The 27,934-nt window shown below is 41.6% G+C and overlaps 1 protein-coding gene across 1 annotated transcript; it reads left to right on the top strand.

The window, feature by feature from the left end:
* Positions 1-86: 86 nt before the first annotated feature.
* LOC149984190 (uncharacterized) lies at positions 87-27,934 on the top strand. The gene is made up of 3 exons (XM_090233519.1): positions 87-850; positions 7,603-7,786; positions 8,079-27,934. Exons 1-3 carry the CDS (start codon positions 299-301, stop codon positions 19,427-19,429), a joined length of 12,087 nt encoding a protein of 4,028 aa, XP_090089645.1. The 5' UTR covers positions 87-298; the 3' UTR covers positions 19,430-27,934.

The following is a 27,934-nucleotide window of genomic DNA, read 5'->3' as shown; positions in this document are numbered from 1 at the left end:
TAGACAACCAGCCGGCGTAACCATGACAACAACCACCCGCCCCTAGACAACCAGCCGGCGTAACCATGACAACACCCACCCGACCCTAGACAACCAGCCAGCGTAACCATGACAACACCCACCCGCCCCTAGACAACCAGCCAGCGTAACCATGACAACACCCACCTGCCCCTAGACAACCAGCCAGCGTAACCATGACAACACCCACCTGCCCCTCACCTTCTCTCGACTGAGATAACTTCATCCAGTGACGGGGACTGACTAGGAAGTAACAGCCGTTGGACAGGAAGTAATAAAGATGTCTTCCTATAAGCGCAGCTTCCAGTGCTTCGATGCCATCTTGGACGACGATGGCCACCACCACCACCACCCCAAACTCTCACTCCCCTTTGTGTTGCGTTCTGCCCCCACGCCGTCCCCCAGCAGATCTTCCCATAGTGGGGGTAGCACTTACCAGGAGCCCCTGGAGGACCGAGGGTGCTACCTGTGTGCTCAGGCCACGGAGGCCAAACAGGAGATCCAGAGAGAGGCCCAGAGAGAGGCCCAGAGAGAGGTCCAGAGAGAGCCTTCAGCCTGGTACCTCCCTCCGGTCCACCCACACCACCACCCCCAGCAGTATGTCCGCAGGAGACCTGCCCGGCCTGACGAGCCCACTGCTGAGGCCTCTGACCACCAGCACCTCACCAGGCACAACAAGAAGGTGGTGCTGGTGAAGAATAGCGACCTCTCTGTTCAGAGGACCATCGTGCTCCATCGCAGGACTCTCCGCAGCTTGAGCCTGTTTCTGGAGGAGCTGTCTGAGTTCATGCAGTACCACATCAGGAAGCTGTACACTCTGGAGGGACACAAGGTGACACCAGGGACCGGCTGTCTGTTGCAATAGAATAGAATGGAATGGAATAGAACAGAATAGAATAGAATGGAATAGAATAAATCAGAATAGAATGGAATAGAACAGAATAGAATATAATGGAATGGAATAGAACAGAATAGAATAGAACAGAATGGAATGGAATAGAATGGAATAGAACCGAATAGAATGGAATAGAACAGAATGGAATAGAACAGAATATAATAAAATAGAATAGAATGGAATAGAACAGAATAGAATGGAATAGAACAGAATAGAATAGAACATAATAGAATGGAATAGAACAGAATAGAATAAAACAGAATAGAATGGAATAGAACAGAACAGAATAGAATGGAATAGAACATAATAGAATTAAACAGAATAGAATGGAATAGAACAGAATGGAATAGAACAGAATAGAATAGAACAGAATGGAATAGAACAGAGTGGAATAAAACAGAATAGAATGGAATAGAACAGAATGGAATAGAACAGAATGGAATAAAACAGAATAGAATGGAATAGAACAGAATAGAATAGAACAGAATGGAATAGAACAGGATGGAATAAAACAGAATAGAATGGAATAGAACAGAATGGAATAGAACAGAATGGAATAGAACAGAATGGAATAGAACAGAATAGAATAGAACAGAATAGAATGGAATAGAACAGAATAGAATGGAATAGAACAGAATGGAATAGAACAGAATGGAATAGAACAGAATGGAATAGAACAGAATAGAATAGAACAGAATAGAATGGAATAGAACAGAATAGAATGGAATAGAAAAAGAATAGAATGGAATAGAACAGAATAGAATAGAACAGAATAGAATGGAATAGAACAGAATGGAATAGAACATAATGGAATAGAACAGAATGGAATAGAACAGAATAGAATAGAACAGAATAGAATGGAATAGAACAGAATAGAATGGAATAGAAAAAGAATAGAATGGAATAGAACAGAATAGAATAGAACAGAATAGAATGGAATAGAACAGAATGGAATAGAACAGAATGGAATAGAGCAGAATAGAATGGAATAGAACAGAACAGAATAGAATAGAACAGAATAGAATGGAATAGAACAGAACAGAACAGAATGGAATAGAACAGAACAGAATAGAATAGAACAGAATAGAATGGAATAGAACAGAACAGAACAGAATGGAATAGAACAGAACAGAATAGAATGGAATAGAACAGAATAGAATAAAACAGAATAGAATGGAATAGAACAGAATGGAATAGAACAGAATGGAATAAAACAGAATAGAATGGAATAGAACAGAATAGAATAGAACAGAATGGAATAGAACAGAATGGAATAAAACAGAATAGAATGGAATAGAACATAATGGAATAGAACAGAATGGAATAGAACAGAATGGAATAGAACAGAATAGAATAGAACAGAATAGAATGGAATAGAACAGAATAGAATGGAATAGAAAAAGAATAGAATGGAATAGAACAGAATAGAATAGAACAGAATAGAATGGAATAGAACAGAATGGAATAGAACAGAATGGAATGGAACAGAATAGAATAGAACAGAATGGAATAGAACAGAATATAATGGAATAGAACAGAATGGAATAGAACAGAATAGAATGGAATAGAACAGAACAGAATAGAATAGAACAGAATAGAATGGAATAGAACAGAACAGAACAGAATGGAATAGAACAGAACAGAATAGAATAGAACAGAATAGAATGGAATAGAACAGAACAGAACAGAATGGAATAGAACAGAACAGAATAGAATGGAATAGAACAGAATGGAATAGAACAGAATGGAATAGAACAGAATGGAATAGAACAGAATAGAATGGAACAGAATGGAATAGAACAGAATAGAATAGAACAGAATAGAATGGAATAGAACAGAATAGAATGGAATAGAAAAGAATAGAATGGAACAGAATAGAATGGAATAGAGCATAATAGAATAGAACAGAATAGAATAGAACAGAATGGAATAGAACAGAATAGAATAGAACAGAATGGAATAGAACAGAATAGAATAGAACAGAGTGGAATAGAACAGAACAGAATAGAACAGAATAGAATGGAATAGAACAGAATGGAATAGAACAGAATAGAATAGAACAGAATGGAATAGAACAGAATAGAATGGAATAGATCAGAATAGAATAGAACAGAATGGAATAGAACAGAATAGAACAGAATAGATCAGAATATAATAGAACAGAATGGAATAGAACAGAACAGAATAGAACAGAATAGAATGGAATATAACAGAATGGAATATAACAGAATAGAATTGAATAGAACAGAATGGAATAGAACAGAATGGAATAGAACAGAATGGAATAGAACAGAATGGAATAGAACAGAATGGAATAGAACAGAATAGAATGGAATAGAATAGAACAGAATGGAATAGAACAGAATAGAATAGAACAGAATGGAATAGAACAGAATGGAATAGAACAGAATGGAATAGAATGGAATAGAACAGAATAGAATAGAATAATTCAATATCTCGTAGAGACATTTGCTTTGTCACAAAGTACAGTCATACATACCATATGAAATAACATATATCACAAGACATAATAACCAGGAAATAAACAGAATGTGTAAGAATTGTTTTTACTCATCACATGAATAATTTGGTTTGGAAAATGTTACGCAACAGTGTGGAGATTTGAGAGCAGTTTTCTCCAATTGCCTGTGAGAGAGGCCTGGAAATGTGAGCGTGAAAGAGAGGCCTCTAGTGGCAGGAGTTTTGAATACTTTATCTTTACCAAAGCCCCGTCAACCCTGATATGCTAAGATTCAATTTTTTCTATTCAAAACCGATTTGTATTAATTACAGTACGAGAACCTTCATCTTTTGTTTAGGAAAAGCCTATCTCTTTAAGAGGCAGAGATCACTCTGGCTTGTTTTGTACCAGTCCAGGAATTTCCTGTCTGTCGTATCCGATTAGTAATTTATGTAACTTAGCAGACTTAGCAGACTATCTAAAGCAACTTACAGGAGCAATGACAGTTAAGTGCCTTGCTCAAGGGTTCAGACAGATTTTTGTTGCTTTTGTCAGCTTGTGGATTCAAACTAGTGATATTTTGTTTACTGGCCCAATGCTCTTAACCACTAGGCTACCTGTCCTCCTGCCCTGTTCTACCCAGGGTGAACATACTGTAAGGTAACATGCTGTACTGTTCTCTACTTCACTCCGTTAGTGGCGCTAACACCGCTACTGAAACTCCCCAAGGATGCATCAGAACCAAACCCCTACAGACATAGGGTGATAATGGATCAGAACCCCTACAGCCATAGGGTGATAATGGATCAGAACCCCTACAGACAAAGGGTGATAATGGATCAGAACCCCTACAGACATAGGGTGATAATGGATCAGAACCCCTACAGACATAGGGCGATAATGGATCAGAACCCCTACAGACATAGGGCGATAATGGATCAGAACCCCTACAGCCATAGGGTGATAATGGATCAGAACCTTTACAGACATAGGGTGATAATAGATCAGAACCCCTACAGCCATAGGGTGATAATGGATCAGAACCCCTACAGCCATAGGGCGATAATGGATCAGAGCCCCTACAGCCATAGGGTGATAATGGATCAGAACCCCTACAGACATAGGGTGATAATGGATCAGAACCCCTACAGACATAGGGTGATAATGGATCAGAACCAAACCCCTACAGACATAGGGTGATATGGATCAGAACCCCTACAGCTATAGCGTGATAATGGATCAGAACCAAACCCTTACAGACATAGGGTGATATGGATCAGAACCCCTACAGCCATAGGGTGATAATGGATCAGAACCAAACCCCTACAGACATAGGGTGATAATGGATCAGATCCAAACCCCTACAGCCATAGGGTGATAATGGATCAGAACCAAACCCCTACAGACACAGGGTGATACTGGATCAGATCCAAACCCCTACAGACACAGGGTGATAATTGATCAGAACCAAACCCCTACAGACACAGGGTGATAATGGATCAGAACCAAACCCCTACAGACATAGGGTGATCATGGATCAGAACCAGACCCCTACAGACATAGGGTGATAATGGATCAGAACCCCTACAGACATAGGGTGATAATGGATCAGAACCCCTACAGACATAGGGTGATAATGGATCAAGTTAAAAGTTAAAAGTTCCAGCAAAAGTTGGCACCGTCATAGTTGAATTCCCCCAAAAAAATTCTGTGCATGCCCGTTGATTATTACTCAGATAGTTTATCAAAACCGGCAACTCCCCCCCCCAAAATAAATCATATATCTGAAAGGTCAAATGAGTCACTTCAAGATTTCTCTGAATGTTATATTTGTTCTATTGTTCATTCAGTTGTACTTACTGCTTACAGTGCATTTTTTTATTTTTCCAACTGTAAAAAAGCACACTGGCAGTTGAACCAGATAAATGGCTTTTATCCGCAGTCACACGTAGCCTGGATGAAGATAATTAATCGTTGCTGTAGTGGAAGACATATTTCTGAGCGACTCTTGGTTTCAAATAGCCTGTGTATTCTCAACACTGACCTGCTTCTAGTCTTTCAAAATAGCTCTGTTTCAACAAGGATTAATAGTTACGCAGGAGGACTGAAACATCCTTGCAGTCTAAATACACACACACACATATATATATATATATGTGTGTGTGTGTGTGTGTGTGTGTGTGTGTGAGTGAGGGAATATCCCGATTGTTTTACCAGATGACAAAACATCAGAAGTGCCTACATCTAAGAGGGTGGCAGCAGTGTAGCCTAGTGGGTAGAATGTTGGACTAGTAGCCGAAAGGTTGCAAGTTCAAATCCCCCCGAGCTGACAAGGTCAAAATTTGTCGTTCTGCTGTTCCTAGGCTCTAATTGTAAAATAAGAATTTGTTCTTAACTGACTTGCCTCGTTAAATAAAGGTATAAAATAAGTAGTTTGATGACTCTCACTGACAATCAGCCAAGTATGACTTCAGCTTTCATCTGTTATGTATTTTCTCATGTTTGATGTCTGGTGTTTCCTGACCAAACTTAAACCATTGGTACATTATTTTCTGATAGCACCTTTAATATTTAATATTTAATCAAAGTTTAAAAAATATTCACCAAATTAACACCTTATTCTGCAAACTAGAGAAAGGTGGGGGGGGAGGAAAAAAAAACATGTTGATTAATTTGTGTTAGATTTGTGGATTGTAAATTGGAACTACTTAATTTTAAGTTCAATGAGCGTATAATATGGAGATTCCACCCGAACCACGCAGCACACAGAATGAAGAGAATAGTTTGTTACCCGAGCAGATAAATCACTAGGTCATTATGCTATCTGTAATGGATTACAGTGATCATTACAGTGATCACAACTCTCTCTGGTTCCTGCTTTCGCCCATTCAGCAAACTCCTAGGGCTGGAAACGGGCAAAATAGACAGAAAGCTCAAATAACCAATTCCTATTGGACAAATCCAAGTAGTTCCACACAGTTTTCTGTATCCCTCCACCCCTCCACCCCCCTGGTTTGGTGCCAACTGCACACTACCTAGACCTCTGCTTCCTTGTCTGTTGTAGTTCCTTCCTGCTCTGACCCAAACTCAGAAAACTCCTAGTGCTGCTGAGCCATGCTTGGTGCTCTTTGCCTAGTGACAATAGGAGCTCTGTCTGGTGAAACAAATCCACTTGTTTGCAATGACATGAAATAATGAAAAGATATCTTTATTTTTTATTTTTTACTGTAATCATTGGGATGCAATTTAGGCAGATGGATTTTTTTTTTTTTTTCAAAAGTCGCGTTATATTTGACTGCTTTAAGTTAAATAATTGTTTTGAATTTTCTATAATGCTTTTACAGATGCTCAAAGCGTTTCCATAGGGGGGAAAATGCACCACAGAGTGATTATTGGTAGTCTTAAACAAACGTATACACCTCATACACATGGACTTAAAGAAGAAGAAGACACATGTACCATGTCAGATATAGAGTTGACATTTATTCCATTTTGAGTTTGCATCCCAATATTACACTTTTATATAAATCACAGAAGACTGAAATATAAAAAACCTATTTGACATAGAAACACCGGATTTTTTTGTCTGTTTTTAATAAATAATCTCAAATGAATTATGAAATGATGAAAAATATGAATAACATTCCGCCTGTGAGGTCAAAGAGGGAGCACTTTTTGGTCACTGACTCCAGGGAAAGGGCTACAGTCTTATGGAGGCAAATCAGCATGCAGTATGCAGTATGCCTAAAACATATTTTCTATATCAGACTTCCTCTCATGGTAGGCTAATTAACTCAAGCTAATCATATCAGAGGGGCTTTGGGTGGGAACAGGAGCAGGAGTTAAAGGAAGTGATGCTGTTTTAATGATTAGCCTTAATGTTAGCGTGGGAAAGTTAAGATGGCAGATGTTTATGTTTCCTGAACTCATTAACATCTTCATGTTGTTGATGGCTGTAATCCATAACGACTTTGAATCCATATCCATTCCATTTGTTTGGTCTTAATCATCATCAGGCATCCTTTTAACACTCTATAATTCTTCAACTCTTTATGTAAACATTATTCAGGGTTTGTCGCATTGAGATAAATCATTTCTTGCAAGAGAGACCTACCAATCTTAGTTTAGATCACAACTGATTTTGACTTAACTCTCTCTTTGTCCGTTTCCTCATCTAGGAATCTTTCCGGAAACATTCTTCTCACCTATCTATCTGTGTGTTCCTCAGATCGACAGTGTTCAGAGTCTCTTACAGTGCCCCAGTGTGTTGATTTGTGTGGGCCATGAGCCCTCCCACACCGTCCTTCTGGAGAACTTCCGGAAAAACTCAGATGCCAAACTTCCACGACTGAGTCCAAAGTCTCTTGGACTCTCCAACACAGCCAGTGAAGGACAGGAATCAGGGAAAACTGGTATAAATATAACTCAACATCGTCTTACACTGTCATTACAAGAAATTTTTGATCAATTCTACTACTGTGTTACGCAAAACATTTTGTTTGGAACTGTCAGTATCATGGCCATCATAGATATCAATATCATCATCAATCTTCAACCCAAAAAAAATCTGATAATTCTTGTAAAAGAAAGTTATTGAACTTGCTGAAACTTTTTTAAATTATCAAAATAAATAAATATTGTCAGTGTCAATCTTCTTATAAACCTAACTGATCATTCATTTGTCTCTCCTTTTCACTAATACAGGCAGCTTAGGACTTGAGACAACGAAAAGCGTCATCCACCCGAGATCTGAATCCAACCAGTCAGCAAGGCACTCCATATCATCTGACAAATCACTCCCACCAATCAACTCTACATCCCCGGCCCATGTTGGTCGTGAAGGCTTGATGGACGACGACATTGAGAAAAGGGTGCTAGTCAACAAAGATGGCAGCTTGTCAATGGAAATGAAAGTGCGTTTCCGACTGCTGAACGACGAGACCCTACATTGGTCCACAGAAATAAAGAAGTCGGTAGGAACGACCAACGAATACCTCCAAGGATACCACGACAATTGCTTTGTTCAGCAAGGTAGTGTGGAAAGCTGTTCAGAGACGGAGCTCCTTTCACCAGGCGAGGCTGACGATGCCTACATCACCAAACTGCACCAGAAGCATCTGGACGTCCCTCACTGTCAGCACTGCTGTGGCCACTGCCAGGACTATGAGATCAGGAAGACCCATATTTCGGGGGGGCAGAGGACTGTCCGCCACGTCACCTCCTCCAGCTCCAGTGCCTCGTCACACACCATTGTCCATAAAAAAGGTTCGGTGGAGACCATGTCCAGTGAGGAGATCACCGAGTACGTGGTGGAGAAGGCTGCTTGCTTCCAACAGACTGTGGAGGAAGGGGGCGACACCACTGTGGAGTACTGCACCTTCAACCGCGGCTGCAGCAGGAGCGAGATGAGCTTGACTACGACATCCGGCAAGTGTAAGAGTAGGGCTTCCACCCAGGATAAGAGCGAGATCCTTGGCAAGAGCGAGAGCATTGACATTACAACCCAGGCATCGGATAACGACGGGGCTATGGCTGATAGTTCTTCCTCTGCTCCTTCTAAGGAGTCTCAGAGCGAGGTTAGCGTCAAGATCACTGATGCGGAAGAAGACGAGCGACCTGTGTCTGCTGTTAGTCTTTCCTCTCAGATCCTGGCATCGCTCAGGGAAGACCAGGATGATGAGGACGACGACCTTCCACCAAGTGCTTCAAGAGCGTGTTCGTGTTCCCAGAATAGTAACGCCGAAGAGGAGGAGGAGGAGCCCAACAGAAGTGGTGTTTTGAACACAGCAGCAACACCAATGCAACATTTATCTCCCAGGCCTCCTAGTAGTAAGGCATATTCTGTACGCTCTAAGTCAGTTAAGGCTATGTCTCCGGCACCAGCAAAAGGACAAGATGACCAAAAATCAAACAACTGTAAATGTGAAGCATCTGATGTAGCAGGAGATTCTACGGACGCTGATGACGGAAATGCTAAGACTGCAGTTGAAAAGGAAGCGGGTCAAGAAGGGATCCCTTCAGAGATCACTGAAACCAAACACACCAAATCAGAGGAGAGAGCAATGAGCTCACTGTCTGTCAAATCAAATGTCTCTACCAGATCCAAGAGGTCCAAAATTGGGGATTCAGGAGTTCAGGAGGAGAAGGGAGAGTGGTCATCAAGTGCCATGTCAGTCAAATCCAATGCTTCAGCAAAGTCAAGGAAGTCCAATGTTTCAGTTGTAGAAGATGTAGAAGTACAGCAACATCAAACAGACAAAAGATCCTCAAGTGCCATGTCAGTTCAATCAAATGTCTCAACAAGATGTCAGTCCAAAATGTCAGAAGTGGCAACTGAAGAAAGCGTTACACCAGAAGAAGACGCAAAAACAACTTCAAGTGCTTTGTCAGTTAAATCGAATGCCTCCAGGAAGTCCAAAGTTTCTGATGTTCCTACTGAAGACAACGCTGAAGACGAATTGGATGAAGCGGAGGAGAGAGCAGCTAGTGCTACGTCTGCTAAATACAATATGTCAGCAGGAAACACGATGTTACTGATGAAATACGACGTTTCTGACGATCCCGCTGCAGACGTTCCTGCTGAAGAAAATGCAGGAGACAAAGCAGGGGAAACTAAAGAGAGAGCACCCAGTGCTACGTCTGGTAAGTCTGCTAAGCCTAATGTTTCTGCAAAATCAAAGAAGTCCAATGTTTCTAAACTCTGTCCAGAAGAAGAATTTAGAGCAGCCAGTGCCTTGTCTGGTAAGTCTGCCGTTTCAGCAAGATGCAAGAAATCCATAGTTGTTCCCGCTGAAGAAAAGGCAGAAGCAGAACAAACTGAAGAGAGAGCATCCAGCTCTATGTCTATTAAATCTAATACCTCAGCAAGATCAAGAAAGTCTACAGCAGTAGATGATGTGGGGGAAACTGAGGAGAGATCACCGAGAGCTATGTCAGCTAAGTGTAATGTTTCCGCGAGGTCTAAGAAATCCAATGTTTCTGATGATCCACCCGAGGAAAATGTAAAACAGAAAGAAGAAGCTGAGGAGAGAGCACAAAGTGCCATGTCTGCTAAGTCCAATGTGTCTACCAGATCAAAAAAGACCAAGATTTCTCAAATTTGTGTTGGAGAAGACACTGAGAGGACATCCAGCGCTATGTCTTCTAAGTACAACCGGTTATCGAGATACAAGAAATACAATGTTTCTGATGGAGAAGAGGATCAAACAGACGAGAGACCATCTAGTGCTATGTCTGCTGAGTTCAATGTTTCCAATGCTGAAGACAACGCAGAAGTGAAAGAACCTGAGAGAGCAGCTAGTGCAATGTCAGATGCTCCTGCTGAAGGAAAAACTGAAGAAAATGCAGGAGAGGAGGTAGAACAAACAGCAGAAAATATACCGGAAGAAGACACAGAAGCAGAGGAAACAGAGGATCGTGCTCCTAGTGCTATGTCAACTAAATCCACAGCTTTGGAAGTTCCTCCTGAGGAAAATGAAGACGAGGAATTGACAGGTATTGAAGAGAGAGCACCGAGTGCCATGTCTGCTAAATCAGCTAAGTCTAATGTTCCTGCAAGAATAAAGAGGTCCAAGGATTCTGAATTTTGTCTTCAAGAACCCGAGAGAGCACCCAGTGCTATGTCTGCTAAGTACAATATGTCAGCAAGACACAAGAAATACGACTTTTCAGATGATCCTGCTGCAGAGGAGGAGAGAGCAGCTAGTTCTATCTCAGCTAAGTCCAATGTTTCAGCAAGATCGACAAAATCAAAAGCTTCTGGAGTTCCTCTTGAAGTGGAAGTAGAGGCTTCAGAAGTTCCTGCTGAGGAAACCGCTAAAGAAAAAGTAGAAGCTGAGGAAAGAGCACCGAGCGCTATGTCTGCCAAGTCAACTAAGTCTAATGTTTCAGCAAGATCCAATAAGTCCAGAGCTTCTGAAGTTCCTGCTGAAGGAGAGGATCCAACTGAAGAAAGAGCACCCAGTGCCATGTCTGCTAAATCTAATGCTTCTGCAAAATCAAAGAAATCCAATGTATTTGCAAGGTCAGCAAAGTCTAAAGCTTTAGAAGTTTGTCCTGTGGAAAATGGAGACAAAGAATTTATAGGAATTGAAGAGAGAGCACCCAGTGCCATGTCTGCTAAGTCAGCTAAGTCTAATGTTCCTGCAAGATCAAAGAAGTCAAAGGAGCCTGAATTTTGTCTTCAAGAACCTGAGAGAGCACCCAGTGCTATGTCTGCTAAGTACAATATGTCAGCAAGACACAAGAAATACGACTTTTCAGATGATCCTGCTGCAGAGGAGGAGCGAGCAGCTAGTGCGATGTCAGCTAAGTCAGCCATGTCAAATTCTTCAGCTAGATCTATAAAATCTAAAGCTTCTGTATTTCCAGCTGAGGAAAATGCAGAAGAAGTAGAAGAAACTGAGAGAGCACCTAGTACCATGTCTGCTAAGTCTGAAGCTCCTAATGAACCTGAAGATGAAACTCCAGCTTCAGCTGATGATAACGCAGAAGAGGAAGTGGAGGTCGCTAAGGAGAGAGCTCCCAGTGCTATGTCTGCTAAGTCCAATGTTTCATCAAGATCCCAAAAATCCAATGTTTCTGCAAGATCCAAGAAATCTAAAGCTTCAGAAATTCCTGCTGAAGAAAATGCAGAAGAGGATGCCGGGGAATCTGCTGAACCAGAGGACAAAACAGAGGAACAAGCTTCCAGTGCTATGCCTGCTAAGTCCAATGTTTCTGCAAGATCGGCAAAGTCTAAAGCTTCGGAAGTTCCTCCTGAGGAAAATGAAGTTGAGGAATTGGAAGAAATTGAAGAGAGAGCACCCAGTGCCATGTCTGCTAAATCGGCTAAGTCTAATGTTCCTGCAAGATCAAAGAAGTCCAAGGATTCTGAATTTTGTCTTCAAGAACCCGAGAGAGCATCCAGTGCTATGTCTGCTAAGTACAATATGTCAGCAAGACACAAGAAATACGACTTTTCAGATGATCCTGCTGCAGAGGAGGAGCGAGCAGCTAGTACGATGTCAGCTAAGTCCAATGTTTCAGCAAGATCGACAAAATCAAAAGCTTCTGGAGTTCCTCTTGAAGTGAAAGTAGAGGCTTCAGAAGTTCCTGCTGAGGAAACCGCTAAAGAAAAAGTAGAAGCTGAGGAAAGAGCACCGAGCGCTATGTCTGCCAAGTCAACTAAGTCTAATGTTTCAGCAAGATCCAAGAAATCCAGAGCTTCTGAAGTTCCTGCTGAAGGAGAGGATCCAACTGAAGAAAGAGCACCCAGTGCTATGTCTGCTAAATCTAATGCTTCTGCAAAATCAAAGAAATCCAATGTATTTGCAAGGTCAGCAAAGTCTAAAGCTTTAGAAGTTTGTCCTGTGGAAAATGGAGACAAAGAATTTATAGGAATTGAAGAGAGAGCACCCAGTGCCATGTCTGCTAAGTCAGCTAAGTCTAATGTTCCTGCAAGATCAAAGAAGTCCAAGGAGCCTGAATTTTGTCTTCAAGAACCTGAGAGAGCACCCAGTGCTATGTCTGCTAAGTACAATATGTCAGCAAGACACAAGAAATACGACTTTTCAGATGATCCTGCTGCAGAGGAGGAGCGAGCAGCTAGTTCTATGTCAGCTAAGTCAGCCATGTCAAATTCTTCAGCTAGATCTATAAAATCTAAAGCTTCTGGAGTTCCAGCTGAGGAAAATGCAGAAGAAGTAGAAGAAACTGAGAGAGCACCTAGTACCATGTCTGCTAAGTCTGAAGCTCCTGCTGAACCTGAGAATGAAACTCTAGCTTCAGCTGATGATAACGCAGAAGAGGAAGTGGAGGTCGCTAAGGTGAGAGCTCCCAGTTCTATGTCTGCTAAGTCCAATGTTTCATCAAGATCCCAAAAATCCAATGTTTCTGCAAAATCGGCAAAGTCTAAAGCTCCGGAAGTTCCTCCTGAAGTGGAAGTGGAGGCTTCAGAAGTTCCTGCTGAAGAAACCATCGAATGTGAAGTAGGGGAAACTGAAGAGAGAGCACCGAGCACTATGTCAGCTAAGTCCAATGTCTCTGCAAGATCCAATAAATCTAAAGCTTCAGAAATTCCTGCTGAAGAAAATGCAGAAGAGGATATAGGGGAATCTGCTGAACCAGAGGACGAAACAGAGGAACGAGCTCCCAGTGCTATGTCTGCTAAGTCCAACGTTTCATCAAGATCCCAAAAATCAAATGTTTCTGCAAGATCCAAGAAATCTAAAGCTTCAGAAATTCCTGCTGAAGAAAATGCAGAAGAGGATGTAGGGGACTCTGCTGAACCAGAGGACGAAACAGAGGAACGAGCTCCCAGTGCTATGTCTGCTATGTCCAATGTTTCTGCAAGATCGGCAAAGTCTAAAGCTTCGGAAGTTCCTCCTGAGGAAAATGGAGTCGAGGAATTGGAAGACGTTAGAGAGAGAGCACCCAGTGCCATATCTGCTAAATCAGCTAAGTCAAATGTTCCTGCAAGATCTAAGAAGTCCAAGGATTCTGAATTTTGTCTTCAAGAACCCGAGAGAGCACCCAGTGCTATGTCTGCTAAGTACAATATGTCAGCAAGACACAAGAAATACGACTTTTCAGATGATCCTGCTGCAGAAGAGGAGAGAGCAGCTAGTTCTATCTCAGCTAAGTCAGCTAAGTCCAATGTCTCTGCAAGATCCAATAAATCTAAAGCTTCAGAAATTCCTGCTGGAGAAAATGCAGAAGAGGATGTAGGGGAATCTGCTGAACCAGAGGATGAAACAGAGGAACGAGCTCCCAGTGCTATGTCTGCTAAGTCCAATGTTTCATCAAGATACCAAAAATGCAATGTTTCTGCAAGATCGGCAAAGTCTAAAGCTTCGGAAGTTCCTCCTGAAGAAAATGGAGTCGAGGAATTGGAAGAAATTGAAGAAAGAGCACCCAGTGCCATGTCTGCTAAGTCAGCTAAGTCTAATGTTCCTGCAAGATCAAAGAAGTCCAAGGAGCCTGAATTTTGTCTTCAAGAACCTGAGAGAGCACCCAGTGCTATGTCTGCTAAGTACAATATGTCAGCAAGACACGAGAAATACGACTTTTCAGATGATCCTGCTGCAGAGGAGGAGCGAGCAGCTAGTGCGATGTCAGCTAAGTCAGCCATGTCAAATTCTTCAGCTAGATCTATAAAATCTAAAGTTTCTGGATTTCCAGCTGAGGAAAATGCAGAAGAAGTAGAAGAAACTGAAGTGAGTGCACCAAGCGCTCATATCTCTGCAAGATCCAGGAAGTCAACAGTGTCTGAAGTCCCTGTTAAAAAAGAGGATCAAACCGAAATAACAGCTAGAGCTATATCTGCTAAGTCCAATGTCTCTGCAAAATCTGGGAAATCCAAATTTTCTGAAGCTTCTGCTGAGGAAACAGCAGCCTCAAAAGAGAAAACGAAGGAGAGAGCACCGAGCGCTATGTCTGCGAAATCAAATATCTCAGAAAGATCTAAGAAACCTGACCATGGAACAGAGGAGCGAGCATCCAGCACTCTATCAGCTAAGTCACATGTATCTGCAAGATCAAGGAAGTCCAAAGTTTCTGAAGTTGCTGCCGAAGAAAAGGCTGCAGAGCAGGTAGAGGAACATGTGGAAAAAGCAACAAGTGCTGTGTCAGCTAAGTCTCCAAGATTAACCGGAACCCACGCATCAGACAGAACCCACGCATCAGCCGGAACCCACGCATCAGACAGAACCCACGCATCAGCCGGAACCCACGCATCAGACAGAACCCACGCATCAGACAGAACCCACGCATCAGACAGAACCCACGCATCAGACAGAACCCACGCATCAGACGGAACCCACGCATCAGCCGGAACCCACGCATCAGACAGAACCCACGCATCAGACAGAACCCACGCAGATAGCATAACTGCTGAAGTGACTGAGAGACCTAAAAGCAAGATGTCCAATGTGTCGTCCCACCTGCAAGTGAAAGGACAAAAAGACAAAAACAATACGGATGACGCCAAAAGCGACAAAGGGAGTGATATTTCAACGAAGACAAACAGATCAAAGACTGCCATTAGAGATCATGTAGACACTCCCAGACCTAACTCTATTGCATCAGACATTCATCTCACTCCTACTCTACCACACTGCCCTCCAACCCCTAGAAAAATTAAACAACCTGTTATTCTACTTGGTTTTTCGAGTGACAGTAACAAGTTAAACACAGTTGATCCTCAGAAGGAGAGCTCTAACATCTTATGTGATGGTCCTTTAGAAGCGATAGACCGGAATGTCAGTGACAACAAAAGTGACAAGAGCGGCAAGCGCAAACACAGGAAAGGGGTTTCCTCTCGCAGTTCCTCCCTACAGTTGCCGGAAGGAGAAGTCTCTGAGCTGGTTCCCTCCAATCTACCTAACGCCTCTCCAACAGAGGTGGTGAATGAGTGGCTTAAGAAAATACCGTCCGACAGTGCCATGTACGACATTGGGGACGAATTCAGTGACAGAGGCCATTCACCGGAGCTGGCACCAAAGGAAAAAACGAATGGGAACGATGTCACCTCTGTGCGTGACACTCCAAAAGAAAAGGAAGAACCTAAAGAGACAGCAGCCAACCATGAGGCTGATGGTGAGGAGCCAGCAGAGACCCCACCTGAGACCCCACCTGAGACCCTACCTGAGACCCCACCTGAGACCCCACCTGAGACCCCACCTGAGACCCCACCTGAGGGCACCGCTCCACACGAGTACATATCAAAGAGCTTTCACTCCTCAGTGCAGGTGATGAAAGTACTGTTGAGTCCCAAGCTTGACCGGTGTCACAGCTTACCTGAATTTTCCCCGGTGTACGGACGTAAACTGAGCACCTCAGCCAGAGGTCTCCTGGATTGCCTCGCAAAGCTGCAGTTGATAGACTTTGATCCCAACGACGATGCAAACGCCAAGGACACAAGGTACAGAGAGCTAATGAACATCCTCCAGTCACTCTGGTTGTGTGACCCAGCAGAAGGTGGAAAGCAACAGCAGAACGGCTGTGATCAACACTCTGTGGACGGTGACACCAAAGCAAGGTCCTCCTCTGGGGTGGACGTCAGCAGTGGCTCAACAGGCTCAGGTGGTTTGGCTCAGGCACCGAACGCAGAGGGGGAAGCAATGCTGAGGGTACAAGAAGTTGACGAAACTGCAGAGGAACAGGAAAGCCCAGAGTCCTCAATCCCTATGTCTGATCCAGCCACCCCGTACGTAGCCAGTCAGGTCCAATGGACCACAGAGGAAGGAGAAGGAGAAGGAAGAACAGCAGTGGAGAAAGAGAAACAAAAAGACGAAGACGTCCCAGCGTCTGATGACACCATTAGAAATGAAAGTGTGAGAGAATTACCAGAAACACCCCCGTCTTCCAACAAGAGCTCAGACCCTCGAGAGGACACAACCTCTGGCTCTCCTCCATCTGTCCAAAGGGCACAACTAGCCAAAAAAGTTTCCCCAGATCCTGATCCTGTCTGGGTCTTGAAGTTACTGAACAAACTAGAGAAGCAGTTCATGACACATTATGTGGATGCCATGGCAGAGTTCAAGGTTCGCTGGAATTTGGACGACAGCGAACAGCTCGATGCCATGATAGCCGAACTGAAAGACGATGTGCATAGCAGGATACAATTAAGCATTGACAGAGAACTCAGGAAGATCCACGGTCGAGGTGGAAGACCTAGGCCACCCAAAGAAGAATTGTCACGAGAATCAGGTGCGCAAACTGAGACGAGGAGAAGAAGACTGAAGGTCGTGCGCAACCAGTCTATTGATTACCGAGAGGAGAAAAGCGACGATGCAACCGACACTTCTTTCAGCGACCAACGGAGTGATGATGAATATTGCCCTTGTGAAACATGTATAAAAAAGAAACTGGAATTAGGACCACTGCTTCCTGCAGAAGTTTTGCATATTGCTCCTGTCATGATGGCTTTTGATCTAAAGTCAATCCTCCAGTTGAAAAAGAACCCTGCTCCAAAGACACAAGCAGTTGATGCAACCGACAACACTGAAACTACGGATGAAGCCACAGTAGTGAAAACTAGTATTATACATGCATTTGATTTAAAGTCAATTCTCCAGTTGAAAAAGGACAATCCTCCACAGATACAAGAAGAAGTCGATGTTACAGATGAGGCTGGAGGTATAGATGAAGCAAAAGCAGCGGAAACTCTTGTTGGAAACGTTATCAACGGGGCTAAGAAAGAGGCGGATGAATCACAAGAACAGGAGGATGATGAACAGGATGATGAAATGGCTGATGAAGCTGAGGCAGCAGTAGAAGAGACAGCTAAAGATGAAGCAGGAGAAGAAGAGGATGCTGATATTGCTGAAGATGAAGAAACTGTTGACGCAGAAACTCCAGAAGATGAAGCAGTAGAAGAAGAGGAGGAAGCTAAAGCAGAAACAGCAGAAGCTGAGACAGTAGAAGAGGAAGCAGGAGAAGAAGAAACTTCTGAAGCAGAGACAGCAGCTGATGACGAAACAGCAGGAGAAGAAGACACTGCTGAAGTAGAGACAGCTGACAAAGAAACAGAAGAAGCAGCAGAAGAAGAGACAGCTCAAAATGAAACTACAGGAGAGGAGGAAGCTGAAGTTGAAATAACCGGTGATGAGTTGGCACTAGCTGAATCTGCAGGAGAAGAAACAGCACAAGCTGAAACTGCAGGGGAAGAGACAGCTGACGACGAATCAGCAGGAGAGGAAGAGAGTGCTGAAGCTGAGACAGCTGAGGGAGAAGAGCAGACAGCCAGAGATGAAACAGGAGAAGATGAGACTGAAAACGCAGGAGAAGAGTCGCCAGAACCTGTAACAGCAGACGAAGAAGAGACTGCCGAAGCAGAGGCAGCTGAAGATGAAGGAGCAGGAAATGGAGCTGAAGCTGAAGCTGAGGAGGATGTAGAAAAAGAGGAAGCTGAAAAAGAAATGAAAATAGAGCCAGTAGTTGAGTCAAACATCGAGGAGACAGCTATCAGGAAAGACAACGTGGAGGAAATGGTTAAGGAAACTCCAGTGACCTCATTCGATGCCTTTGCCAGAGCAGAATACTCTGAAGACGGTGCTTACTCCGACGATGAGGATTCAGAGACTGAACGACACAATGAGGAGTCAGAGGCCCAAGAGGACAAAGCAGAAGCAGAGGCTGAGCTTCAGGTTGAGGAGACTACTGTTGTGGAGGAAGGGGAGGAGGAGCAAGAAGAAGCCAAGGAGGAGCAGGCAGAAGCTGAGGAGGAGGCGGAGGTGGAAGAGGAAGCTGAAGAGGAGCAGGCAGAAGCTGAGGAGGAGGCAGAGGTGGAAGAGGAAGCTGAAGAGGAGCAGGCAGAAGCTGAGGAGGAGGCGGAGGTGGAAGAGGAAGCTGAAGAGGAGCAGGCAGAAGCTGAGGAGGAGGCGGAGTCGGAAGAGGAAGCTGAAGAGGAGCAGGCAGAAGCTGAGGAGGAGGCGGAGGTGGAAGAGGAAGCTGAAGAGGAGCAGGCAGAAGCTGAGGAGGAGGTGGAGGTGGAAGAGGAAGCTGAAGAGGAGCAGGACGTTGAGGATACCCCAGTTGAAGAGACTCCAGTTGAGGAGCTGAAGGAGAAAGGGGAGGAGGAAGCTGAAGTGGAAGTTGAGGAGGACCAGACAGAAGCTGATGAGGAACAGGAGGAAGATGAGGATACGGCTGAAAACTATGCTGCTCCTGAGGAAGAGCCAGCCGATGAGGTGGATGATGTCACAAGCAAAGGACAGTCTGAAGACGACGGTGATGGCAATGGACCGTCTGGGACATCTGAGACGAGCCTACATAGCCAGCCAACCAAATCTTCCATGGAATCCCAACCAGGCTCGCTGGACGAAATCCTGGACGAAGAGGCAGAGAGAGAGTCCAACAAGCGAGAAGAGTTCACAGACAGGGTCGGAGATGGGCTCGGGCCACCATCTCTCTGTGAAGAGAAGGCAGATGTACCTCATGGACAAAGAGAACGAGAGCAGAGTGTCAGAAGTCACAGAGTCAGCCAGGTTCTCGAGCGACAAGTCGTCTCCCCAAAGAAGAAAACTCCAAAGAAGTCTCCGGCAAGATCTGTCAAGCAAGGCCAAAGAGAGTGATATTGACCAAGACGATCTTGATTTCTAAAACTTCCCCATTCAAACTTAATTTACGGTATTTTGCTTGTGAAAAGAAAATTGGCCAATGTTTAAATACCCCCCCCCCCCCCTCCCCCCATTTTTACCACATTCTTGCCTGCATATGCCTTTTATACCACCTGTGTGCAATGCCGGTGATGAGTGGTAGTAGTGGTGTGCAGATGTGGGTGGTTATTTTATTAAATCCATTGAATATACACCATCAAAAATAAATCCATTATTAATTCGTTCAGGTAGGTACTAAGAAATATCATACGATTAATAACATCTAAAAAAAAAGAGAATAGAATAGCATATTTTGAGTTGAATTACCTCCAAATGAATGAAATCAATAGTTCATTATTTTGTTATTTAAAGACACAGTCAACACACACACATTTTATGGTAAGAATGTAATGGAATATAACAGAATAAAATAATAATAATATTTACCCCCACACAACTTGAGTCATGGGTAAAATAAGTGATATTTTGAAGCAGAGCCCAAGCCTTTTTGTTCCACGTCTCTTTCCTACCCTCACTCCACGTTGTTAGGGGGCGTAGGGGGCTTACCTTGAGAGTATCTGCATCATGATACCAATAGAAAATAATAGCATACCTATTTTCAAAAGCAATGTGAGTCTCATGTTCATATTTCACAACTCTAAAAGCGTATAGGCTTTAGGCGATCGAGCAAGGTAACAGGTCTACTCTTGATTCAGGCGACATTATTAGATGCTAAATGTAGATCAGGGATAGATGAGCTATATCTCCACTTATTTGCCCAGCCAGAGAATCAACCAGATCACATTGATCGATACAAGTCAGTGAAGTAACAGGCTTTTGTTTGGGTGTAAGGCTACTAGGGGCCAGGAGTGAGGAGCAAAATAATCCACTTGATAAACTACATATCCTGAATAACATGCTGGCAGAATGTTCTGATAAATCAGCCAACTAGACTGAATGTTCTGATAAATCAGCCAACTAGACTAAATGCTATGATAAATCACCCAACTAGACTAAATGCTCTGATAAATCAGCCAACTAGACTAAATGCTCTGATAAATCAGCCAACTAGACTAAATGTTCTGATAAATCAGCCACCTAGACTAAATATTCTGATAAATCAGACAACTAGACTAAATGTTCTGATAAATCAGACAACTAGACTAAATGTTCTGATAAATCAGCCAATTGGGGACTAAATGTTCTGATAAATCAGTCAACTAGACTAAATGTTCTGATAAATCAGCCAACTAGACTAAATGTTCTGATAAATCAGCCAACTAGACTAAATGTTCTGATAAATCAGCCAACTAGACTAAATGTTCTGATAAATCAGCCAACTAGACTAAATGTTCTGATAAATCAGCCAACTAGACTAAATGTTCTGATAAATCAGCCAACTAGACTAAATGTTCTGATAAATCAGCCAACTAGACTAAATGTTCTGATAAATCAGCCAACTAGACTAAATGTCCTAATAAATCAGCCAACTAGACTAAATGTCCTAAGAAATCAGTCAACTAGACTAGAGGATCATGAGCATCACTCACCTCAATTTAGCTAACATTTTCCAGCCTAATGGTAGCCTAACCAATATCCAAACGGAGATTCAGTGAAAACACAAATCTGACATTGACTGATTTATCAAGACGAATCCCAACGCATGTCTCAAAGCAATGCGTTGGCACTGTCCTAATCAAAACGGTGCTGGAACTAAAGTGCATTCGAATGTGAGTTACTAGATACAGTACATTCGGAAAGTATTCTGACCCCTTGACTTTTTTCCACATTTTGTTACATTACAGCCTTATTCGAAAATTGATTTTAAAAATATCCTCATCAATCAACACACAATACCTCATAATGACAAAGCGAAAACAGGTTTTTAGAAATGGTTGTACATTTATTACGAATTAAAAAAATATTTAAATAATTATTCAGGTCGTTTACTATGAGACTCGAAATTGAGCTCATGTGCATCCGGTTTCCATTGATCATCCTTGAGATGTTCCTACAAGTTGATTGGAGTCCCCCTGCGGTAAATTCAATTGATTGGACATGATTTGGAAAGGCACACACCTGTCTATATTAGGTCCCACAGTTGACAGTGCATGTCAGAGCAAAAACCAAGCCATGAGGTCGAAGGAATTGTCCGTGGAACTCAGAAAGAGGATTTTGTCAAGGCACAGATCTGGGGCAGGGTACCAAAAAAATGTCTGCAACATTGAACGTCCCCAAGAACACAGTGGACTGCATCATTCTTAAATGGAAGAAGTTAGGACCCACCAAGACTCTTCCTAGAGCTGGCCGCCCGTCCAAACAGAGCAATCGGGGGAGAAGGGCCTTGGCCAGGGAGGTGACCAAGAACCCAATGGTCACTCTGACAGAACTCCAGAGTTCCTCTGTGGAGATGGGAGAACCTTCCAAAAAGACAATCATCTCTGCAGCACTCCACCAATCAAGCTTTTATGGTAGAGTGGCCAGACGGGAGCTACTCCTCAGTAAAAGGCACATGACAGCCCACTTAGTGTTTGCCAAAAGGCACCTAAAATACTCCCAGACCATGAGAAACAAGATTCTCTGGTCTGATGAAACCAAGATTGAACTCTTTGGCCTAAATGCCAAACATCACATTTGGAGGAAACCTGGCACCATCGCTACGGTGAAGCATGGTGGCGGCAGCATCATGCTGTGGGGATGTTTTTCAGCGGCAGGAATTGGGAGAATAGTTTGGATCGAGGGAAATATGAATGGAGCAAAGTACAGAGAGATCCTTGATGAAAACCTGCTCTCGAGCGCTCAAGACCTCAGATTAGGGAGAAGGTTCACCTTCCAACAGGACAACGACCCTAAGCACACAGCCAAGACAATGCAGGAGTGACTTCGAGACAAGTCTCTGAATGTTCTTGAGTTGCCCAGCCAGAGCCCAGGCTTGAACCCCATCAAACATTTCCGGAGAGACCTGAAAATAGCTGTGCAGCGACGCTCCCCGTCCATCCTTACAGAGTTTGAGAGGATCTGCAGAGAAGAATGGGAGAGACGCCCCAAATACAGATGTGCCAAGCTTGTAGCGTCATATCCAAGAAGACTCGATGCTGTAATCGCTGCCAAAGGTGCTTCAACAAAGTACTGAGTAAAGGGTCTGAATACTAATGTAAATGTGATATTTCATTTTTTCATTTTTAATACATTTGCCCCAAAAAATCTATAAACCTGTTTTTGCTTTGTCATTATGGGGTATTGTGTGTAGATTGATGAGGGCAAAAAAATATTTAATCAATTTTAGAATAAGGCTGTAACGTAACAAAATTTTTCCGAAGGCACTGGATGCTGCTCTTGATGGTTTAGTGCGCTTTCATACTTTTTTATTGAGTTGCCCGTTATGCAGGCCACCATAGGAACTACAAACGAGAGGAGGGCGGGGCTTACATTTACTTCCTGGAATGTCAAGGATTTAAACAAACCAATCAAGCGAGACAAGTCAAATGCACTGTATCTAGTTAAATGTATTATAAGGATTGGATGACTTTGGGGAGATTTTAGTGAGCAACAATTTGATACACGCCTTTCTATTGATTTAGCCTACTTCATTCCATTATTGTTGCCATTCAGTGAGATTTATCCCCACAGTAATTATTTATGAATCCATCCCGTTGTGGTTAAGAAAACAGTGCATGCTTAGTGATGGGCCATGTGAAGAGATGGTTGAAATGACATGCCTTGCAAAGGTTAGGATGGTTAACGTTCACTGCCTTGCAACTATCAAACGTTTTAGAGCGTAGTGCGTGCCAATACCGCCTCAGCATTAAGGCTACATTTCATACTAAGCCGTAGGCAGAATTTGAACAGAAATTATTACTAGGTCATTAGGAGCAAATAAAACTTTTGGGCTTCGATATCGGCAATGACCTTTATGGAAAAGCTGAAAAACACAGTTGCTGTATGGTAAAGTCGGCAGAAAAATGTCTTGGTTTGAAAGGGATGATAGAATTGTTGATAATGATCCATCACTTGATTAAATAATGATCAAAGCACTTTATTTCCGAACTACTACTGTGATTGCACACGTCACATGGTACAAGAAAGTTATGCCACAAAAAAAGGAATCTTTTAAAACTTGAAATAGGCAAACTGAAATTAGTCGAATACTCTGTTATTTTCACAGAACAGAACATCTATATTTTTCTGGAAGAATATCGAAACTTGTTTATATTATTTATTTTATATAAACTAAACTCAGCAAAAAAAATTAAACGTCCCTTTTTCAGGACCCTGTCTTTCAAAGATAATTTGTAAAAATCCAAATTACTTCACAGATCTTCATTGTAAAGGGTTTAAACACGGTTTTCCATGCTTGTTCAATGAACCATAAACAATTAATGAACATGCACCTCTAGAACGGTCGTTAATACACTAACAGCTTACAGACGGTAGGCAATTAAGGTCACAGTTATGAAAACTTAGGACACTAAAGAGGCCTTCCTATTGACTCTGAAAAACACCAACAGAAAGATTCCCAGGGTCCCTGCTCATCTGCGTGAACGTGCCTTAGGCATGCTGCAAGGAGGCATGAGGACTGCAGATGTGGCCAGGGAAATAAATTGCAATGTCCGTACTGTGAGACGCCTAAGAGAGCGCTACAGGGAGACAGGACGGACAGCTGATCGTCCTCGCAGTGGAGGACCACGTGTAACAACACCTGCACAGGATCGGTACATTGGAACATCACACCTGCAGGACAGGTACAGGATGGCAACAACAACTGCCTGAGTTACACCAGGAACGCACAATCCCTCCATCAGTGCTCAGACTGTCCGCAATAGGCTGAGAGACGCTGGACTGAGGACTTGTAGGCCTGTTGTAAGGCAGGTCCTCACCAGACTTCACTGGCAACAACATCGCCTATGGGCACAAACCCACCGTCGCTGGACCAGACAGGACTGGCAAAAAGTGCTCTTCACTGGTAAGTCGCGGTTTTGTCTCACCAGGGGTGATGGTCGGATTCACGTTTATCATCGAAGGAATGAGCGTTACACCGAGGCCTGTACTCTGGAGCGGGATCGATTTGGAGGTGGAGGGTCTGTCATGATCTGGGGCGGTGTGTCACAGCATCATTGGACTGAGCTTGTTGTCACTGCAGGCAATTTCAACACTGTGCGTTACAGGGAAGACATCCTCCCTCATGTGGTACCCTTCCTGCAGGCTCATCTTGACATGACCCTCCAGCATGACAATGCAACCAGCTATACTGCTCATCCTGTAAGACAGGAATGTCAGTGTTCTGCCATGGCCAGCGAAGAGCCCGGATCTCAATCCCATTGAGCACGTTTGGGACCTGTTGGATCGGAGGGTGAGGGCTATGGCCATTCCCCCCAGGAATGTCCAGGAACTTGCAGGTGCCTTGTTGGAAGAGTGGGGTAACATCTCACAGCAAGAACTGGCAAATCTGATGCAGTCCATGAGGAGGAGATGCACTGCAGTACCTAATGCAGCTGTTGGCCACACCACATACTAACTATTACTTTTGACCCCCCCCCCCCCCTTTGTTCAGGGACACATTATTAAATTTCTGTTAGACACATGTCTGTGGAACTTGCTCAGTTTATGTTTCAGTTGTTGAATCTTGATCTGTTCATACAATTATTTACTTTTTTTTTGTTGCTGAGTTTACGTTTGAGTGGTTTTATTTAGTGCACTAATCAACTATAATTGTAATGAATAGAATAATGAATTGTTCAAATAAATGTTTTTATTCTACCCCACTATTAAAAGCCTTGGCCCTTAGGAGCTACTCGTAATTAACTGCAAATGGAGAAATAGTTATATATATATATATATTATGTACTGTCTATGTGAAACCTGAATGCAATAGGAAGTACCTCAAGCACAATAAATATATTTTGTAGATACTTCAGGATTATATATATATATATATATATATAATTATTTTTTTGCAACATTCTTTGTTGCCTGTCTATGACTTTGAACACATATCATGTAGCGTGAAGCTATACATTCCAAATGTATTTATGTACAGTATGTATGTATGTATGTATGTATGTATGTATGTATGTATGTATGTATGTATGTATGTATGTATGTATGTACAGTATGTATGTATGTATGTATGTATGTATGTATGTATGTATGTATGTATGTATGTATGTATGTATGTATGTATGTATGTACAGTATGTATGTATGTATGTATGTACGTATGTATGTATGTATGTATGTATGTACAGTATGTATGTATGTATGTATGTATGTATGTATGTACAGTATGTATGTATGTATGTATGTATGTATGTATGTACAGTATGTATATATGTATGTATGTATGTATGTATGTATGTATGTATGTATGTATGTATGTATGTACAGTATGTATGTATGTATGTATGTACAGTATGTATATATGTATGTATGTATGTATGTATGTACAGTATGTATGTATGTATGTATGTATGTATGTATGTATGTATGTATGTATGTATGTATGTATGTACAGTATGTATATATGTATGTATGTATGTATGTATGTATGTATGTATGTATGTATGTATGTACAGTATGTATGTATGTATGTATGTACAGTATGTATATATGTATGTATGTATGTATGTATGTATGTATGTACAGTATGTATGTATGTATGTATGTATGTATGTATGTATGTACAGTATGTATTTATGTATGTATGTTTGTACACTATGTATGTATGTACAGTATGTATGTATGTATGTATGTATGTATGTATGTATGTATGTATGTATGTATGTATGTATGTACAGTATGTATATGTATGTATGTATGTATGTATGTATGTATGTATGTACAGTATGTATTTATGTATGTATGTTTGTACACTATGTATGTATGTATGTATGTATGTATGTATGTATGTATGTATTTACAGTATGTATGTATGTATGTATTTATGTATGTATGTTTGTACACTATGTATGTATGTACAGTATGTATGTATGTATGTATGTATGTATGTATGTATGTATGTATGTATGTATGTATGTACAGTATGTATATGTATGTATGTATGTATGTATGTATGTATGTACAGTATGTATTTATGTATGTATGTTTGTACACTATGTATGTATGTATGTATGTATGTATGTATGTATGTATGTATGTACAGTATGTATATGTATGTATGTATGTATGTATGTATGTATGTATGTATGTATGTACAGTATTTATTTATGTATGTATGTTTGTACACTATGTATGTATGTACAGTATGCATGTATGTATGTATGTATGTTTGTATGTATATATGTATGTATGTATGTATGTATATATGTATGTATGTACAGTATGTATGTATGTATGTATGTACAGTATGTATGTATGTACAGTATGTATGTATGTACAGTATGTATGTATGTATGTATGTATGTACGTATGTATGTATGTATGTATGTATGTATGTACGTATGTATGTATATATGTATGTATGTACAGTATGTATGTATGTATGTATGTATGTACAGTATGTATGTATGTATGTATGTATGAAAGAAATAATATATGTCTTTAGCTGACTGTATGTAGTTAATCTAAATTAAAGTTTTATTTTAATCAGATTGCTCTGGCTTTAAATGATCAAATGAACATCATGTGTTTGGGATAATATGTATTTTACGAGATGGAATTGCACCTAATATTTTAACAGACACTTTGATGATAGTCTACAATACTTAATCATTTAAACTACAATCACTTTTATTTGTATTTTTAGTGGAAACAGGTTGTTGACCCACAGATTGTTGTTGTCACTTCATCTCCATTCCAGAATGTTGACCATTTAACTTGATTATCTTGATGATGATGATGATCTTTGTCAATTCTCCCTGACATGAATAACTCTATGGTTAAAATAATATATTGCCACTGTAGGTGTAAACCTATTAAATACACACATTGGATGCGTTCTACAAACTGAAAACATAGATGCTTCTTATTTAACATCAGTGAAAGGTTCTTAAACCACCATTTTCCATTCATTCACTGCACAAGACTGAACACCAGCGTCAAATAGAAGTTATACCTAGAGAAGCAACAACACCCTGAGTCCAAGATAGATATTAAAAAACCTAGAGAAGCAACACCACCCTGAGTCCAAGATTCTCCCCATTGTAGAAAAGCCAAAAGGCACGGCACCTACCGGATATCAGAAGCCAAGTGGCACAATACATATCTATATATTTTACAATATAAATATAATATAGTTTGTAAAGCGTTTGTATCAAATTCAGTTATTGTATGTTTCCCCGTGTCTTCTTCTGTGCTGTATGTATCCTGTATGAAAATATATTTTCTCAGTTGTACAGTTGAGGATGGTTAATCATGTGGTTCATATGGTTTATGAAATAAAATATATATTTGTACAGTTGAGGATGGTTAATCATGTACTGATATGGTTTATGAAATAAAATATATTTAAGAAAAAGCCTTTCTT

This window comes from Oncorhynchus mykiss, chromosome 4 (genome assembly GCF_057628025.1).
Source record: "Oncorhynchus mykiss isolate SJ-2025 chromosome 4, ASM5762802v1, whole genome shotgun sequence".
NCBI classification, from domain to species: domain Eukaryota; kingdom Metazoa; phylum Chordata; class Actinopteri; order Salmoniformes; family Salmonidae; genus Oncorhynchus; species Oncorhynchus mykiss.
This window is presented reverse-complemented; position numbering and strand designations above follow the sequence as displayed.

Bases quoted from the DNA above. Each gene is read 5' to 3' on its own strand.
- LOC149984190 (XM_090233519.1), top strand. From the start codon at position 299: ATGTCTTCCTATAAGCGCAGCTTCCAGTGCTTCGATGCCATCTTGGAC. The intron at 851-7,602 runs GTGACACCAGGG...TGTGTTCCTCAG, and splicing joins ACACTCTGGAGGGACACAAG to ATCGACAGTGTTCAGAGTCT. The intron at 7,787-8,078 runs GTATAAATATAA...TCACTAATACAG, and splicing joins ACAGGAATCAGGGAAAACTG to GCAGCTTAGGACTTGAGACA.